General features: G+C 43.6%; 1 protein-coding gene across 1 annotated transcript in view; it reads right to left on the bottom strand.

The window, feature by feature from the left end:
- Positions 1-4,474: 4,474 nt before the first annotated feature.
- Positions 4,475-20,562, bottom strand: part of DMGDH (dimethylglycine dehydrogenase) — a 105,045-nt gene continuing 88,957 nt past the window's right edge. Inside the window, exons 13-16 of the mRNA XM_069749883.1 lie at positions 15,692-15,849; positions 13,998-14,057; positions 10,214-10,348; positions 4,475-5,367 (exon numbers count right to left, since the gene is read on the bottom strand). Coding sequence (XP_069605984.1) covers positions 5,152-5,367; positions 10,214-10,348; positions 13,998-14,057; positions 15,692-15,849 — 569 coding nt within the window. The 3' untranslated portion in view covers positions 4,475-5,151. The remainder of the gene's footprint in view (positions 5,368-10,213; positions 10,349-13,997; positions 14,058-15,691; positions 15,850-20,562) is intronic.

Here is a 20,562-nt window from a genome sequence, read left to right as displayed (position 1 = left end):
TGTCCATGCTCCCGATCTTGTTCGTGCCTTTCATGTGGCTCATCCTGGTCGGCCTGGGGGCTCTGGTGAGGGTTCGGTGACCCCTCCTCAAGGGGGGGGTACTGTTGTGAATTCTGTGGCAGAGCTCCCTCCTGTGGTCACAAGTGGTACTTCGGCTGATTCTCTCTGTAAGCTTCCGTTGGTAGAGGGAAGTGGTACTGCGGCTTCTGAGTTTCCTCCCTCAGGTGATGTGGTGAGGTCGTTAGGTGCTGCTCTACTTAACTCCACCTAGTGCTTTGATCCTGGCTTCCTGTCAATGTTCCAGTATTGGACTTGTTTTCCTCCTGGATAGTTCCTGTGGCCTGCTGCTCTGCATAGCTAAGTTTTCTTTGCTATTTTGTTTGCTTTTCTTCTGTCCAGCTTATCTATTTGTTTGCTGGAAGCTCTGGGACGCAGAGGGTGTACCTCCGTGCCGTTAGTTCGGTACGGAGGGTCTTTTTGCCCCCTTTGCGTGGTTTTTAGGGTTTTGTGTTGACTGCAAAGTTACCTTTCCTATCCTCGCTCTGTTCAGAAAGTCGGGCCTCACTTTGCTAAATCTATTTCATCTCTACGTTTGTCTTTTCATCTTACTCACAGTCATTATATGTGGGGGGCTGCCTTTTCCTTTGGGGTATTTCTCTGAGGCAAGGTAGGCTTATTTTCTATCTTCAGGCTAGCTAGTTTCTCAGGCTGTGCCGAGTTGCATAGGTAGAGTTAGGCGCAATCCACGGCTGCCTCTAGTGTTGTTGGATAGGATTAGGGATTGCGGTCAACAGAGTTCCCACGTCTCAGAGCTCGTTCTATGTTTTTGGATTATTGTCAGATCACTGTATGTGCTCTGACCTCTATATTCACTGTGGTACTGAATTGCCTTATCATAACAGATGCCCCCAAATGGTCTGAGGATCACATTCCTTAATTGATGTAGAAATACATAAATCCATGCAGCACATTCATTCCTGCACTGAGAGTGTCAAAGGTTGTCATAAGTTTGTACTCCCAAATTTGTATGTCTCTCTGAGATTTGAAGTTGCCTTTTAATACCAGTAATTTCATGTCCATGATGCTGTGAACAGGGATACAAAAATGTTTGGCCACAGGTAGATCAATCCTTTATTCTTTTATTCTGTAGTGATGAGAATTCATCATTGTTCTAAGTTTTTGTCCTGTCTCCCCCATATGTAGACCCCCATTTACACATTTGGTAAATATAAATAAATACACCACATTAGATGTGATGCTGCTGAAAAGACCTTTGATCTTGTAGTGCTAGTGTGAGTTTGGGATCTTTAATTGCCTGTGGTCATTATAAATGGACAGGTTTTACAATGATTCTTCTTAGATTTGGGGGCTGCCTAAAACACAGAAGTGGGGGTCTGGAAATATGGATTGTAACCGGGCTTCTTTTTGTAGTAGAGCTTGTAGATTCTGTGCAGCTCCCATTAGCACCTCCAGATTTGGATTATAGGTGACTACTAGAGGCACCTGGGTGCTTTCTTGTTTAGTTTTGTAATATAGGAGATTATTTCTTGTTATTCTGGTGACTCTTGCTATCTGATTTTAAATTGTTCTTGGAAATGAAGCTGCACGGAAACAACAACCTCTATAAGATGTTCGTAATTTATCATCTTTTCAGTTAGCCATTGAAAGGTATCAACCATTCAGGACTCTCAATTCTTAATATTTTTCTATCTACTGGCTAACACAGAACAAATATTTTTTTCCCCCTGAAATTAGTAAGGAATTTTCTAATTGGGTGGTCTAAAATCTGGGCATGAAGTCAGGGCATGATGGAAGTTGCAGTTTTTCAAACTCCGAGAGCCACAGGTTGGGGAACATAGTTGTAAACTAATGAAATAAGTATTAGATAACCCTTGAATCCCTGCTACTCTTGCACCACGGCTCTGTTGGTCCCCACTGGTATCAGATGTGAAGACCCTCAGTCAGGTGACCACGGCAGCCAATTCAGTGGCCCCAGCAATATTGTGCTATACATGTAGACTAAGACAAGTCATTGGCTGTAGTCAACTTGTGACTAAGAAACTGGACAAACTTTCTTCTTGGATCACCAGTGTAGCAGAAGAAAATTTAAGGTGTAAATAGGCAGTACAGTTAGCATTATAGCCTTGCAGTGCTGGGGTCTTGGGTTAAAATCCCACCAAAGACAACATCTGCATGGAGTTTGTATGTGTGGGTTTTCTCCAGGTTCTTCAGTTTCCTCCCACAACCCAAAAACTGCTGGGAAATTTAGATTGTGAGCCCCACTGGGGAAAATGGTGATGATGTCTGTAAAGCACTGCTGAGTTAATAACACTATAAGACCAGGAAAAATAATAATAGTAAATATATACTAATCATTTCATTATTTTACATTCTTTGTTGCCCAATTTTAAAACACCTGAAAGAACCCTTAAATTAGAGAGGACCCTGCCCTTGTGGGCTTAAATTCTACAGGATAACGGGGAAGGAGACAGTAGGTTGGGGGGGTTGCTGCAGCCTCGGTAGTGGTGAGGTGGCAGCGGGGTCACTGCAGGCTGTAAGCTTTCTTGAAGAGATGGGTTTTCAAGTTCCATCTGAAAGTGGTAGATAACCAGATGTGATGGGACACAGAAATACAGAGGACGGGGGATACTCGGAAGAAGTCTTGGAGCAATATGATGAGGAACTTACGAGCGTAAAGGAGAGAAGGAGGTCTTAGGAGGACCGGAGATTACATGTGGGAAGGTAACAGGAGAGTATTTCGGAGATATATGGAGGAGACCGGTTATGGACAGCTTTGTAGGTCACTGCTAGTAGTCTTAATATGTTGGGGAATTGGGAGCTAACAAAGGGATTTGAAAAGGGGAGAAGCAGAGGAGTAGTGAAGAGATAGATGGGCTAGTCATGCAGCAGAGTTAAGAATGAACTGGAGAGGTGCGAGAGTGCTGGCAGTGAGGCCACAGAGGACGATATTGCAGTTATTGTGGTGGGAGATGATGAGGACATGCACTAATATTTTTAGTCAATTCACGTTCGAGTAAGGAACAGATTCTAAAAATATTTTTGAGCTGTGGGAGCAGGAGGTGGCAAGAGTTTGGATGTGCGGTTTGAATGACAAGGTAGAGTCAAAGGCCACTCAGAGGTTGCGGACTTCCGGTTCAGGAGAAATGAAAACGAGAGAAAATGGAGTACGGAGTCCAATAAATACTTTAAAAAGTATAGATTTATTAAACACATATTTGTTTCAATAGCACATATCATACAAAGACAAATCAAACAAAGCGTATGAGAGACACAAAAAGCAGCAGGATCAGATAAGTGATGGTTAAAAATGTCCAAACATGACCGGACAAATACTGCACCATGATACAGCTAACGCGAAATGCGCATAGGTGGCGGCGTGGCAGGTTCCCTCTCTGTACGCACTATGGGTAAGCACTATTAGGGGTGGGATGACTCGGCTCATCTTTATTTACTTATGCGCGCACTATGATGAAGCTTTGTTCTAAGTATTTGTATTAATCCCACCTAATCTCATATAATATTAGCACTTTACTGTGTATTTGTCATGTTTGGACATTTTTATCCATCACTTATCTGATCCTGCTGCTTTTTGAGTCTCTCTTACTCTTTGATTGATTTATCATTGTATGATATATGCTATTGAAACAAATATGTGTTTAATAAATCTATAGTTTTTTACGAATTTTTTGTGACTCAGTACTCCATTTTCTCTTGTTTTCATATGTACATTCAGGAGTCCAAATCTTTTCACCTAATACCCAGTCACATGGCTTGTGGTCTCTTTGGCATTTTGTCATTAATGGTTCCCTATATGGTTTGTATATAATCGGTACAGGAGAAAGCCTCATGTCATTTAATGTGAGAGATAGATCAAGTAGGGGAATTAAGTGGAATGGAGGAAAGATGAGGAGTTCAGATTTGTTACTAACAACGCATGCAAAATCCAATAAAAGGGAACCTGTCACCTGAATTTGGCGGGACCGGTTTTAAGTCATAGGGGCGGAGTTTTCAGGTGTTTGATTCACCCTTTCCTTACCCGCTGGCTGCATGCTGGCCGCAATATTGGATTGAAGTTCATTCTCTGTCCTCCGTAGTACATGCCTGCGCAAGGCAAGATTCCCTTGCGCAGGCGTGTACTACAGAGGACAGAGAATGAACTTCAATCTAATATTGCGGCCAGCATGCAGACAGCGGGTAAGGAAAGGGTGAATCAAACACCTGAAAACTCCACCTATATGACCGAAAACCGGTCCCGCCAAATTCAGGTGACAGGTTCCCTTTAATAAAAGGAAAAAAAAAAAAGGTACGGAAACATACAAATTTTATATGAAAATTTAATATATTTTGGCAGACATCTTTTACATTACAGTGTATTAAATGAGGTTTTTTTTCTACCATATGGAGATACTTTTTTTCATGTATCCAAAATAAAGATTATTTTACCAGTGTAACATTTTCTTACTAAGATTGCTGATCTTCACCAGTGGGATTTGGCACCCATAATAGAAGGCTGATCCAAGTACCAATACTATTCTTATGCGGTGAGCTCACAGTTTTTTCCTTTTGTGTAAACTGTGCTTGGGTTTTCTATCACAGGCACTCCAGGAATACCTGGTACCCTGTTATACCTGGTATTGGGCCCAAAGGAGGCGAGACATGATTTCTGTCTTTAGTGCCCTCTTCCCTCGAGCCCTGCATAGTAAATCCATATTTCATGGAGATTTCATTAACATTCATAGAAGCCTATAACTAATGGTCAAAAAACATAGCTATATAGTTAGTAAGTTGCATATTCTTAAAGGGGTTATCCAGCACCTCTCATCTCCTCATTGGGGGGATAGGAGCTGCTGATAAGGCGTCGATGACCACCTACCAGGTATAGGCAACTTTTCTGCACGATGACCAAGTATTGCGCACCTGTCCTATGCTGTAGTGAAAGGCACCAGATAAACCCTTTAAGACCAGCAGGAGCTAACCTGTAGAACTCCTGCTGCTTCTGATCCTTTGTATGGTTTTTACATTTCTCTCTAAAAAATATCGTATCACCAGAAATGACAAAGAAGAGACATCGCAGGTGCAATAGACGCCGGCTTCACGGTCAGGTCCTCGTAATGACAACAATGCTTGTGGTTACACTTTGTCACCTTCCCCTTTTTTCTGCAGTCGATTCCTGGTTGGTTCTGTGAACACGAGTGGTTCTTGTATGATTGTGGCGGGGTAATGTTTGCCAAGAAGTTCCACCTCCAGTTTTTGTCCAGTCGCACTCAACTCTATAGGCGCGTAGGCGAAAGCCAAGCTCTTGTTGGTGGAGTAACTAAAGGTTCCAGATGTGGTGTTACCAATGACCTGAGGAAGAACATTTCAGAGAATTTCATTAGATAATCTGCAGGAAAAAGCTTAAGTTCATTTGCATTATAATGTGTTTATTGTAGTCAGTCCATCATATAAATATTCAGGAACTATTCTTATTTTGGCCACAAACCACATGCATTGACTTTACCCAATATTGCAAAATAGAATTCTGCAAATTTTTGAAAATTGCAGCATTTTATTTCCTGCCTGTTTTTTTTTTCATTGCATGTGTATGGGGTTTGATAAGAATCATTTACATTTATTTTATCTTATAACCGGATTTCGATGCAGATCTGAAACAAATTTGCCATGTTTGAATTGGTCTTATGATTTTACCAGTTTGTGTGAATATATCCTGTTTTTGTACAATTTTTGTAAAATCACGGCACACAATGTGGTTTGAATGTACTCTACTGTTTTTTTTCTGTGTTTTTACCCCTTTACTACAGATTTTTTTGTAATGTAAACAGTCTGAAAACCCAGAGGCTCTTTAGAGACCTGATTAGAGAACTGGGCTTCTCGGATACATGGAGCGGCTGCTTTTATGCTGTTGGATCAGTTTTTAGGCTTCTCTCAAGTAGTGGTGTGGGGGACCGTGTTGCCCTGTGACCCCTATAGTTATGTCACTGTGTACTGTGTATACATGTTTTTGAGTGAAATGGCAATCTTTAATATAATTTATCAAAAGGAATTTTCTGCTCTGTAATAGAAAATGGTTTCTTATCCGGGACGATCATATTTAGTATCTATGCCCTAGACATCATGAATATGCAGCTCGAATTATCCTGTGAAAATAGTTTTCCTATTTTATTTTAAAAAAAGACGTTGAAAAACTGGAGCAAGTTCAGAGAAGAGCTACCGAGATGGTGAGCAGACTGTAAACAATGTCCTACGAGGAACGGTCAAAAGATCTGGGAATGTTTAGCTTGCAAAAAAAGAAGGCTACTTCTTGTGTTTCCATATGCAAATGAGAATAATGATGATCCCTCTACACTGTGACAGCCCTTCAGATATTTGTAGACAACTATTAAGTCTCCTCTAATGGAATGAAACTGAATGGGAGAAGATAGAGATTAGATATTAGAAAAAACTTTTTGACAGTGAGGGCGATCAATGAGAGGAACAGGCTGCCACGAGAGGTGGCGAGTTCTTCTTCAATGGAAGTCTTCAAACAGAGGCTGGACAGACATCTGTCTGAGATGGTTTAGTGAAATCTGCACTGAGCAGGGGGTTGGACACGATGACCCTGGAGGTCCCTACCAAATCTAACATTCTATGATTCTATGAGGCCAAATACTATCTACAGTATGTGTGTCTCATGTGAACCCTTTATCAGATGCTGGGATAATATGATTTGCTAAATTGGGGATTCATGAATACGGCATTGTATGTACTAATGTAGAAGTTTTCATAACATAAGGAAGCAGTTAAAAATAAAGAATACATTTCACCCATCTACCTTATCACAATTTAGTTTCTGCTTTGCATCTGACTGTGAGGCGACTTTGGAAACTTAAACTTATTCATTGGTCCTTGAATGAAGAACATCACGTTGCCAGCCCGCTCTCACTTGTACATCAAAAGTCAGAAAATCACGTTTAATTACCTTAGCAATGAATCCCACTATACTTGCCGGTTCTACAAAATGAACCACATTTAAGTGAGCTAAATAGATGTGTCACATTGATCTCAAGCTGTCTCAGTGTTGCATTTACTGCTAGGAAGTCCTCCATCCAGTCTATGGGCACTGGATATTATCTCGGCTTTAACCCCTATTTTGTATGCTGCGCTGGGTTCGGGTAGGTTAAATATCTTGTTAAGTTACAACAGGATTCTGAAGACAAGTTCAAAGAGTGAGAAATCGGGAAGCAAAACACATCCAATATAGATACCCTGTGTTATCAAGCATAATTGTATCTACAGAAAAAAACACCACCAATGTAAATAACAAACTTATATTAAAAAATAAAAAAAGTATCTAAAAAGTTACTCATCTATTACATAAATTAAAACCAAATTCCGTTAAACCCATTGCTTTGCCTTCTAATACCTCCTGCAGACATTGCAAAAAGAGCCTTAGCAAGGACCAAGATTGCCAGGGTAGGATATCACCAGTGTGAGGGAAAGAACTAATCAGCCTGAGGGGGAATAAGGGTAGGATCTGACCAGCAGCCTGAAGAGAAGGGTCAGACCCCAAGCCTGAAGTGTAGGATCTGACCCCGAACCTGAAGGGCAGGATCTGCGTTTTCTAGCCTGAAGGGAAGGCTTCTGACCCCCCCAGCCTGATGGGTGCCAACTGACATAATCCACTCAACCTAATCACTACATTCACAATGTGATCCCAGAACTGGTTATTATCTTGGTTATTTTCTACATTTACCATTTACTGTGTAATTCTGGTCTGCACCACAGAATAAAAAAATACAAGCAAGAACAGGTAATCAAGTTCCTGTTGGTACTATGAGTGTGGAAATGCAGAGGGAAGCCATGTTTATGGAGTGCCCCCAGACACAGGGCCACGAGTTCTCGGTACCGGGCCTCTCTGGTTCGGTTCTGAGGCTGTCACGGTGGCTAGACCCGGTCCGTGACCCTGCTAAGGGGCGTCCAATAAAAGGGTGATAGGAGTCTGTCAAGGTTTTGTGACGCCACCTGTGGTGTTCGGTCAGGGTGACCGACGCTGCTGTGGGGTCCGCTGGGGCGATGGAATGGCAGCTGGATGGTATACCTTCCCACAGGTGAAGTATGTCCCCAGGGCTTCCCAGTAAGGTGGATGGTGATGGTGTGAGGTGCAGTCAATAACGATGACACAAGGTTGCAGTCTCTTTACCTCTTTACTGAAGACTTCAGGATCCTCAATCCAGAGCACGCTTAACAGGGCTATCTGAGACCGGCCGGTCCGATGGGCACATCCAGAGTTCCCTTTGCAGGTGGAAATCAGTGCCTACCACTAGCGCCTGTGTGTTGTAGTGAAACCCTGCTGAGCATTCGGAATAGTCCTCACAACTGCTGTTCTCGTTCGTTCTTTCTAATTCTCTCTCGCTTGTTCCAGATGTTACTAGTTTCTCGTCCCCCAGGTATGTTATGGCTAGGACGCACCCGTATGACGGGAAGGCTCGGAGCTCTTCCGGGACCCTAGAGACGCCCGTTGCCCCCTATGTCTTCGTAGGAAATTTAAGGTAGACAGCCAACCTATAATTAACTGTCCTGCGGAGTTCGAAGTAAGGCCTAGAGTCAGTTACTCCCGCGGTGTTCCGGCCACCGGCTACGCGCCTCAGTAGGATGTTACCTCGGTCTCACGGCACGACTCCTACTGGTTCTCCTTTGTGCTTGATCTCATTTCTCACTGTTCCACAATATCCTTCCCTTCGTGTCTCTCTCTTAGGATACCGCCGCAAGGTAGTGCAGGCGCGGTTCCGTTACGTTCTGCTCTGTTCGCTAGGCACCTGCCAGGTTCCCACGCCTGACAGGGACCCCCCTGTGTCTTCTCCCTGCAACACCCCCTGCCACGGGATGTTGCCTGAATCCAACCCAGTCAGCTTCTGACTAACTTCCTATCCAACCCCTAGTTTTACCAGTGTGAGGAGTGGCCCAATAAATAAAGCCTTTTTCTCCCCCTAGTGGCCGGAGTGTGAAGTGTAATGTGTGCTTGGTGATACCTGGTCAGTAGAATTCCTTCAGTGCCATCAGACGTACCATCACTCCCCTTAGTGGCAGAGTGTCATACTGCAACGACCAGATCTCTGGGGCGCTGCATTTATGTAAAAGATCTGCCTCAAGGTGATACCAGGAGGGGTGTTGTTGTAAGTGGCTCAGAGTAGCTCTCATATTTAGACCCTGGTGTCTTAGGCGCCCGATATTACATTTGCCACATCAGAAGACAGCCGCAATATAAATTGCACACAGTGGGTTACAGACTTTGCATTGGGGTCAAGGGAGTCTGTTAGCACAGAATGAGTGCTCAAACCAATCGCAGGTGCTCGGTGCACCCTTGGTGTGACCATACAGTTCAGTGCACCTTCCCACCTACTTTTTTCCCATCCATCTCTGCCTCCTTTAGAACCAGAGCTGTCAAATCAATTGAAAGGGATGGAGGATTTATGGAAAAGTAAGTGTTCTTTCAGACATCTGCAATCACCGGTCCGATCTGGGATCACAATGGATGGACTAACCACGCATCTCTTGAACTAAGTGTGACAGCCTCATAGAAATACATGAAGAGGTCACGCTCGAGTCGGGAGATGCTCGGCCAGTCTGTGCATTGTGATTCGATATCAGACTGATGATCACGGACGTCTGAAAGAGTCTTAGGAAAGAAGACTCATTGAACTCTTTGGCCACACTAAAGTTGCACCGAGCGCCTGTGCTTGTTTTGAGCAGATTCAGTATAAGGTTACGCCTCTAGGGAAAAGCAATATCAGCTATTTTGGATTACACAATAATAGTATAAATGGTGATATTTTCATAAGTGGGAATGGACTGGGTAAGAAAGTGATGAAAATGTAATTATGACACTATTCGGAAGTGTGGCGTAACACTAGTTCGCTCACCCAGACATGGGAACATTGTAGTTAATATACTGTACCCCAAGAAACCCCCAGAATACACCGATACCATGGATATGCTGTATGTACATCAGGATAGCCAAATTATTAATTCTGAATGGAGTTTCCTAAAAATATTTAAAATTGGTTTTAGTTAACGCGATAAATGGTGAATGGTGTAATTATTTGAGTTTTTTTGCAGCTCAATGTTACTTGATGTCATAGTCCAGCTCCTGTTCGCAGCTCAGGTTTCTATGAGAAGATTTCCAATTCTCTTGCTATGATTACATTCTTCTCACCTTCCCATTGTGCCAGATGCTCTCATTTCCCTCAGGATCAACATCATCTGTTTCCAAGGTGAGATACACCAGTTTCCTCTGAAGCCCCTTTTCCTTGATTTCCTTCAGAGCCCGCTTGCCGATAAAGTCAGCTTGCTGAAATCACATGAAGTTAATGATGGTGAGTGACTGCTGTGGCATCGAGACAGATATGTGTGCTCAGACATTTACATACATACATAGCGTCATCTAAAAGTCACACAAGCATCATCTATGGCAACGACAAGTCATATACAGGAACCATGCCACATTACCTCCAAGTGCCGTAGGCTGTTGTCACTGCTGTTTACAATGCTAGGTATTTCCGGGTAGGTGGGAAACCATTAGAGGGTTCACAGGAGGTTGCCTTTATTGGGGAGGGGATATACCCATCTTTGAAGACAGACGCCCCTACTGATCCCGAAAACTGTTGGAGACCAGAGCTCCCACCTGTCCGCTGTGCAAGGAACTTCAGTTCTGTAGTTTCCTGCACTTCTCATTTTTCCTGGACATTTTTTTTCTACTGAGGACCATGGAGCATTTGGACCTCCATCAAAAGGAAGTGATGGTATACACTAGCTATAGTGAAAGTCTCTGTGAGGGTATGTGCACATGGCGCCTTTCAGATGACTGCCCACTCGCAGAGTTTTCCTGAAGTAATTTCACTGCTGATTTTGCTCTTGATCTTGTGGTATCTTGGTCACCGGCATCTTTTTTTTTTTTTATGTTTTCAACTATAGAGAGCAGAAGCTTCTTAGGCTACTTTCACACTTATGTTTTTTGCAATCCGTCACAATCCGTTGTTTTGGGAAAAAAACGGATCCTGCAAATGTGCCCGCAGGATGCGTTTTCTTCTCATAGACTTGTATTAGCGACGGATCACGACGGATGGCCACAGGTCGCATCCGTCGTGCAATGGATCCGTCGTGTTTTGGCAGACCGTCGGCACGAAAAAACGTTCAAGTGAACGTTTTTTTGTCCGTCGTGTCCGCCATTTTCACCCGTGCATGCGCGGCCAAAACTCCGCCCCCTCCTCCCCAGACATCAGAATGGGCAGCGGATGCGTTGAAAAACTGCATCCGCTGCCCACGTCGTGCATAAATTTCATAACGTGCATCGGTACGTCGGCCCGATGCATAGTGACAGACCCGTACCAACGCTAGTGTGAAAGAGGCCTTAGTGGAAAGCACCCGATGAACAGACAGGGTTCTTCTTTTCAGGTGGACAAAGACATAAAAGGGCCTCGGTCCAAGAACAGTGTATGTTCTGCAGTCCAGTAGTTCTATTTAGGACAGAAGCTGCTTGCTACTTTAGGCTATGTGCACTCATTGCGGATTAGGGTTAGGAATTTCTGGTGCGGATTCTGCCTCTCCTGGCAGAAAACACACCTGCGGATTTGTCACGTTTTTTGTGCGGTTTAGCAGCGTTTTTTGTGCGTTTTTTTACCCCTGCGGTTTGGAATGGGTACAAAAACGCTGCAGATTCACAAAAAAAGAAGTGACATGCTACTTCTTTTAAACTGCAGCCTTTCCGCAGCGGATTTTCCGCAAAGTGTGCATAGCATTTTTTTTTCTCATTGATTTTCATTGTACTGTAAATCAATTGCAGATCTGCTGCGTTTCTGCACCTCAAAAAACTCTGCGGAACTGCAGAGAATCCGCAACGTGTGCACATAGCCTTAGAGCTGGATGTGGCCCCTTTACCTCTTGGGTCGCTGCATAAGACAGATCATGAACACAGCAGTGTCAAATCCACAGCTCCTGTCAGTTTACACTGTGGATATGTTTTGCTGCTGTGCATTTTTCTTCATTTTATGGGGCTCTTTTGCGGCTCTTTTTCAGGCAGATTCTGGGTGAAGCCGCCTGAAGAAGCTGACATGTGCACATACCTGAGGACAATTATTACTTTTTTTTTTTTAACTTGGGATTGTGGAGGGCAGCATTTGACCCTGCATCAATAGGGACTGATGGTATGTACTAGCTATGGTGAAAATCTCTACAAAGTAGGTGCACACGGCATCTTTTAGCTGAAGTTTCCCAGTCACAGCCACTCCAGGAAGGTGTTGGTGGTAGTTTTCCTGATATTCTTGTGTCGAAATGTTATATTTTATATTTTCAAGTATATAGAGCAGACAGCCTGAAGAATGGATAGATCGGGTCTTCAGGGTTTGGGCTCTCTGAAGCGGGTAAAACAAATGACACAAGACTCCATGCACAGCAATGTTGTTTTGAGCACTTTATTAGGCAGACACCCTTAGGACTTTAGTCTTATCTGCGCTTTTTTTACCATTCTGAACGAAAATTACAGTTTAATAAAAGTTTCCTATACGGTTTCTTTGGGAAAACCACATCTGAGGATGACTGCAGCAAAGAAAATGCCCCAAAATACATTGTGTGAACTCAACAGGAGAGCAATAGCCCATTCATATATATATATATAGCCTGGGAGCTTTCTAGGAAATTTCCCACGATCTATGAACATCCAGCAGATATATATATATATATATATATATATATATATATATATATATATATATATATATATATATATATATATATTTTTTTTTTTTTCTTTTTGGGACACATGGATCATTTCTATAGCGGTATGTTGGTTTTGCAAGCCTGCGAGAAAACCACGCAGTACGGATGCCATACGGATTACATACAGAGGATGCCATGCGCAAAAAACGCTGACACACGCTGAGGAGCTACGGACCACTATTTTCGGGACATTTCAGCGTATTACGGCCGTAATATACGGACCGTATTTTCATACGCTGAGTGTGAAGCCGGCCTAATAATATGCCAGAAGAGCGGTGGCAGCAGCTGATGACAGCTGATGACAGGGACACTGTGCAGACATCTATGGATGTCTTTTTTTTTTTTACAAGGATTTAGAAGCGGATTTGACTGCAAATACACATAAAAATTTCTTAAATATTTTTCGAATAAGCTTCCTGTTAAATTTACTGCAAAATGTTCAAAATAACGTGAAAAAAAACATCATTGTGCGCACTAAAGAAGCTTTTCTCATTAAAACCAGTCGGAAACTTCTTCAGAGACAGTTTGATGTGGATTTAGGAGAACAATCTATTTCTAAATCCTTGTAAAAAAAAAAACTGATTGTGATCATAGCCTTAGATTGCTGATTGGTGGAGGATAGGCTATGTGCACACGTTCAGGTTTTTTCACGCTAAAAACGCTATAAAAACATTAAAAACGCATACATTATGCATTCTATCATTTAGAATGCATTCTACATGTTTTGTGCATATGGATAGCGGTAAAAAAATGAGCATGTTCATTATTTTTGCGAATTTTCTGCGTTTTTCCCGCAATTCTATACATTTGGGAAAAAACGCACAAAAAACGAGTCAAAAACGCGTGAAAACCCGGTAAAATCGCGGTAAAAACGAATGCGGATTTCTGACAGAAATGTCCGTTTTTTTTTAGGAAAATTTCTGCAAGAAATCCTGACATGTGCACATACCCTAAGAGTCCTGAAAGTAGGGTTTCCACCTATCAGACATTTATGGTATATACTTTCAATATGCCACAAATGTCACAGACGGTAATACCCCCCTGGGATGGTTCGGTATGACAATGTGGACCTTGGCTCAAAAATGGTTGGGCACCCCTGTCCTAAAGTATCCGCTGCATGTTACTATCCTTACATAGCTTTTAATTTCTAACCAGTAGAAAAAATGTAATCAGTTCCAAAAATGGGAGGACACTCTGAAAGTAAGAAAATCGCCTTCCCCACTAACCTTATTTAGCTTTATAAAGTATTGTAGTCCGGCCTCCAGGGGGTTTGTGTCACAATTCATCTGAAAAAAAAAATTTTTTTAGAACATTTCTTACAGAAAAAGGTCCGTGGAGTGATACTTCTCTCTTGTATGACATAACTCTTGGGACTCCCAACATGTATTATCTATGCTGATGTTGACTTTTAGAGGTACAACGGGCCAATGGGAATGTGGAATGGATGAGTTACTATAGAACGTAACGTCTCCCCGGGAAGAAGGCACTGCGCCGAAACGCGCGTTGGGGCAGAGGCACCGCAACCCTCGGGTAACATCAGGCTTTTACTTTCTTTACCTTTACTTCTTGCTCAATCGCATCTACATCTATTTGACCCTATACACAGCCCTGTTGGGCTCTATTACTACCTCTGTACCTTTGAGTCTTACATACATATACGTCCACTATGTCCATGGGACTGCCTATTTGCACAATGCACTTGCACTTTTTTAGCTATTCATAACCTGCTTACCCTGCCTGTTTGTTTGCCTGTTCAAGTTGTGGTTCCACTCTTTGGCTTACCATTTTCATTACCCCATTACCTGTGCTTATACATGCTTTAATATGTTTGTTCAATAAAGCTTTCGTTTTATATAATTGGTTCTTTGGTGCCATTTTTTTCCTGATATGATTTCCATGATTTTGGCACTGAACCTGTCACACTAATTCTTTCACTCATATACATTGGTGTCACTGAACAATAGATTCACTCTTGGCGTCTTGCCTTTATATAGGATTTGTATAGAACGTAACATAAAAATGAATAGTGTAGGAATATAAATTTGGGGTCATGGGTGACTATAATGCTGCCCTGGCCGATAGAGGAGTGTCCCGAGTAGACTTCCCCAAAGACATGTACATGCTCCCATAGGGCATCCTATTGGGACAACCCTCTTACAGGCATCTTGACATGCTGCAGATTAATATGTGGATTACATCCATCCCCATGCAATTCATGCTAGGAATCAGTAACACCGCATATACTGTATGCTGCAGATTTTAATTTCTACATCTTGCCCTGAAATTCCATTCACTTGGAAGCGATCACCTCGTGAAACATATCCAGCATCAACAATAGTGGGAAATGATTTAGAACAAGTTGACTTTTATTCATCGATTCCTTGCTGCTTGCATCCATTAGTCCAGTGGGTGGTCCTATTCAGTGATTGGCAGTCTTCCCTGTATGACGTCGCTGCAGAGATAGCTGACACACTAGAAGGACCGCCCACTGGACCCCTATGGATACTAACACCAGGGATTACAATGATAAATTAAAGTTACCGTATACTTAATCTTTTCCACCTACATATCATTCTGCTCGTCGTCTTCTCTATACCCTGCTGTCCACAGACCGGCCTCCATGTGCAATATGACAGGTTCCCTTTAACTCCACGTATTACATGGGCGGCCATTTATCCAGTGGCTGCTATGTAATACTATATCTTCTTGCAGCGACCGATGCAGGATAAAGCCATGGCTAGCTGCAGCCCACCTCACTACAATCAGTGGATTACTGGGACCTCCAAACAAAAAGGAGTTTTCTCTAATAAGACAACTCCTTCATTACAGTTTACAGATGAGATATTTCACCTTCTTAGAAATAAAACATAAGTGTCTCTGCCCTAGAGCTAAATATCTGTACCGTACCCAGGTCTCTTACCTCTGCTCCCCAGCCACGGAAAGCTTTCTCCAGTCTTAGCACGTTCATGGCGTATGTGCCAAAGTTATCAATCCCGTCTTCATCCCCCGCCTGCATGATCTGGTTGTACAGTGCGGAGGTGTCCTGCCTCCTGTGGTACAGTTCCCAGCCCAGCTCACCTAGGGCACATTACAAGGGAGGATGAACACTATTGGGAATTATTCCTGACATCCTTATCTTAGAAAATGGGAGGAGACGATCTTAGCTCAGAGAGACGGGCTGATACTGATTTCAAGTTTCTCAGGTGTCACTATCAATGGCTACGTGATTTAAAGGTAGATTCATGGTATCTGGAAACACCTACCCACTGAGCCGTTAGCATTACGGCCATTACAGCAGGCTTCCTACATTTATCAATGGCCAGGAATCTCAAGTAATAGGAGCACTCCACCTGATCTTCATGCTGGAATGGTGGGAGAAGGATGCCAAAAAAAAACACCATACACCCCCATAGACATAAGGCAGTTCTTTAACCTGATAATATGTACAGACCTCTAAAACATCCTGTGACGCTGTAAGAATCTGGCTGCACTCGGATGTCACCCGAGTGCAGTCCTATTAGAGCATGTAGATTCAAACAGTGAAAAACGGAGAGTGGACCCACTGGACCTTGATGACGAACCCCTCTCGGACGAGCTGACCAGGTGGACCGCCCCCTATACAGGGAGAGTTAGGGGCAGGCCCGTGAGGGACTATCGCCACGGAAGCTGGAGGGTCGACTGAGAACAGATGGGAACACAGCAGGCACAAAGGGAAAGAGGGAACAGAAAGGAACTACTGAGACAAGGGAGAATAAAAACTGAAAATGTAGGCCCCTTAAAAAATAGTGAGGAAAGAATGGTTGTAGATGACGAGGAAAAAGCTAACATATTAAACACCTTCTTCTCCACGGTATTCACGGTGGAAAATGAAATGCTGGGTGAAATCCCAAGAAACAATGAAAACCCTATATTAAGGGTCACCAATCTAACCCAAGAAGAGGTGCGAAACCGGCTAAATAAGATTAAAATAGATAAATCTCCGGGTCCGGATGGCATACACCCACGAGTACTAAGAGAACTAAGTAATGTAATAGATAAACCATTATTTCTTATTTTTAGGGACTCTATAGCGACGGGGTCTGTTCCGCAGGACTGGCGCATAGCAAATGTGGTACCAATATTCAAAAAGGGCTCTAAAAGTGAACCTGGAAATTATAGGCCAGTAAGTCTAACCTCTATTGTTGGTAAAATATTTGAAGGGTTTCTGAGGGATGTTATTCTGGATTATCTCAATGAGAATAACTGTTTAACTCCATATCAGCATGGGTTTATGAGAAATCGCTCCTGTCAAACCAATCTAATCAGTTTTTATGAAGAGGTAAGCTATAGGCTGGACCACGGTGAGTCATTGGACGTGGTATATCTCGATTTTTCCAAAGCGTTTGATACCGTGCCGCACAAGAGGTTGGTACACAAAATGAGAATGCTTGGTCTGGGGGAAAATGTGTGTAAATGGGTTAGTAACTGGCTTAGTGATAGAAAGCAGAGGGTGGTTATAAATGGTATAGTCTCTAACTGGGTCGCTGTGACCAGTGGGGTACCGCAGGGGTCAGTATTGGGACCTGTTCTCTTCAACATATTCATTAATGATCTGGTAGAAGGTTTACACAGTAAAATATCGATATTTGCAGATGATACAAAACTATGTAAAGCAGTTAATACAAGAGAAGATAGTATTCTGCTACAGATGGATCTGGATAAGTTGGAAACTTGGGCTGAAAGGTGGCAGATGAGGTTTAACAATGATAAATGTAAGGTTATACACATGGGAAGAGGGAATCAATATCACCATTACACACTGAACGGGAAACCACTGGGTAAATCTGACAGGGAGAAGGGCTTGGGGATCCTAGTTAATGATAAACTTACCTGGAGCAGCCAGTGCCAGGCAGCAGCTGCCAAGGCAAACAGGATCATGGGGTGCATTAAAAGAGGTCTGGATACACATGATGAGAGCATTATACTGCCTCTGTACAAATCCCTAGTTAGACCGCACATGGAGTACTGTGTCCAGTTTTGGGCACCGGTGCTCAGGAAGGATATAATGGAACTAGAGAGAGTACAAAGGAGGGCAACAAAATTAATAAAGGGGATGGGAGAACTACAATACCCAGATAGATTAGCGAAATTAGGATTATTTAGTCTAGAAAAAAGACGACTGAGGGGCGATCTAATAACCATGTATAAGTATATAAGGGGACAATACAAATATCTCGCTGAGGATCTGTTTATACCAAGGAAGGTGACGGGCACAAGGGGGCATTCTTTGCGTCTGGAGGAGAGAAGGTTTTTCCACCAACATAGAAGAGGATTCTTTACTGTTAGGGCAGTGAGAATCTGGAATTGCTTGCCTGAGGTGGTGGTGAAGGCGAACTCAGTCGAGGGGTTCAAGAGAGGCCTGGATGTCTTCCTGGAGCAGAACAATATTGTATCATACAATTATTAGGTTCTGTAGAAGGACGTAGATCTGGGTATTTATTATGATGGAATATAGGCTGAACTGGATGGACAAATGTCTTTTTTCGGCCTTACTAACTATGTTACTATGTTACTATGTTATGGGAACGCTACGGAGGCACGGAGGCTGGCAGGACAATATGGAGACACCGAGGCTGACGGGAGCAAGGAAAAGATATAGGAGCCGGGCAGGTACCGCAGAGGAAAAGGAACTGAAGGAACAAGGCAGGAACACAGGAAACAGGCAGGCACTGCAGAGGGTGGAGGAGACCCAAAGTCAGAGAGCTAGGAACGCACAGAGACCACAGGTGGCCAGAAGCACTTGTAAACACAAATGAACATCAGGCACAGAGAAGCAGCAGGAAGCAGTTTACATAGCAGCATGGGAGCTACTTCCAGGTTACAGTCCTCCAGGATGACGGAGAGGACAGGAAAGAGTGCCAACAGAGGAATCAGATGTGCGCACGCGCAGAGCTGAATGCGACGCGCGCGCGCACCCGGCGAGCTGCAGTGGGGAGAGGGCGGCAGCAACGGCATGACACATCCTAGTCCACCAGGTTAAATATGTATCAACCCCTAATCTACCCTAGAAGTTCAGGGTAGTGTGTATGTACTGCATCCATAAGAAGATCATCTAGTAACACATAAACCACCTAAACCTCCAAAGATACTAATGTAATACAAAAAAAGAAGACTAAAAGCAGAAAATGTATAAGAAGTAAAAATATCCCAGCCATTCCTCCCTTCATCTCCTCCTTCCCTTTGATTACATTTTGTCTGATATTACAATTAATATTGAAAAATATATACTATAAAGAAATCTCATGATTCGGCCGCCCCACTCATGCATAACAAAACTCGTAGAATCAACAGGCAGCCCTGGCTAACCAGCCTGGCCAAAGAACTGAGACGGATCGCTGAACGGCGATGGAAGATCTCGTTCTGCTGAGCACTTCACTGCATACAAGCAGTCCCTCGCCAGCTTCAAGCCCGTGCGCACTGCCACAAAACAAACTTACTTCTCATCTCTCATATCCTCCCCGTCTCACAACCCTAAACAGCTCTTCAACACTTTCAATTCTCTACTCCGTCCCCCAGCATCTCCTCCCTCCCCTCTCATTTCAGCTAAAGACTTTGCCTCTTTCTTTAAGCAGAAGATAGATAACATCAGACAAAGCTTTGGCCCGCAGCCCCCAATGCCCCTCCTCTCGCACTTCTCAGCTCAGCTCTCCCTCCTTCTATCAAGATCATATCTCGCCACTTGCACTCTTGACCCACTCCCATCCCACCTCATCCCTAACCTCGCAAAAGTCTTCATCCCAACCTTAACACAACTCTTCAACCTCTCACTTACAAACGGTGTCTTCCCCTCATCCTTCAAACATGCATCAATCACACCTATCCTCAAAAAACCCTCCCTCGACCAATCCTCTGTGTCCAGCTATCGCCCGATATCCCTTCTCCCTTTTGCCTCAAAACTACTGGAACAGAATGTCCATCTTGAACTGTCCTCCCACCTCTCCTCCTGCTCCCTCTTTGACTGGTTACAATCAGGCTTCCGAACACATCACTCAACTGAAACTGCCCTAACTAAAGTGACCAAGGACCAACTAACCGCCAAGAGCAAGCGACACTACTCTGTCCTCCTCCTCCTGGACCTGTCTTCTGCCTTCGACACTGTGGACCACTCCCTCCTGTTACAGATTCTCTCATCTCTTGGCATCACAGACTTGGCCCTATCCTGGATCTCATCATATCTAATAGACCGAACATTCAGTGTCTCCCTCTCCCACACCACCTCCTCATCTCGCCCCCTGTCTGTCGGTGTTCCCCAAGGCTCAGTTCTAGGACCCCTACTCTTCTCCATCTACACCTTCGGCCTGGGACAGCTCATAGAATACCACGGTTTACAATATCATCTATACGCTGATGACACGCAGATCTACCTATCTGGAACCGACCTCACTTCCTTACTGACCAAAATCCCACAATGTCTGTCTGCTATTTCATCCTTCTTTTCTGCTCGTTTTCTAAAACTGAACATGGACAAAACAGAATTTATCATCTTTCCCCCACCTCACTCTACCCCTCCACCCGACCTATCCATCAATGTCAATGGCTGCTCACTTTCCCCGGTCCCGCACGCTCGGTGCCTCGGGGTGATCCTTGACTCTACCCTCTCTTTCAAGCCACATATCCAAGCCCTTGCCTCCTCTTGGCGATTCCAACTCAAAAACATTTCCCGGATCCGTACATTCCTTGACCACGAAACCACAAAAACACTAGTACATGCCCTTATCATCTCCCGCCTCGACTACTGCAACCTCCTACTCT

The sequence above is a fragment of the Ranitomeya imitator genome, chromosome 1 (assembly GCF_032444005.1).
Source record: "Ranitomeya imitator isolate aRanImi1 chromosome 1, aRanImi1.pri, whole genome shotgun sequence".
Taxonomy (NCBI): domain Eukaryota; kingdom Metazoa; phylum Chordata; class Amphibia; order Anura; family Dendrobatidae; genus Ranitomeya; species Ranitomeya imitator.
This window is presented reverse-complemented; position numbering and strand designations above follow the sequence as displayed.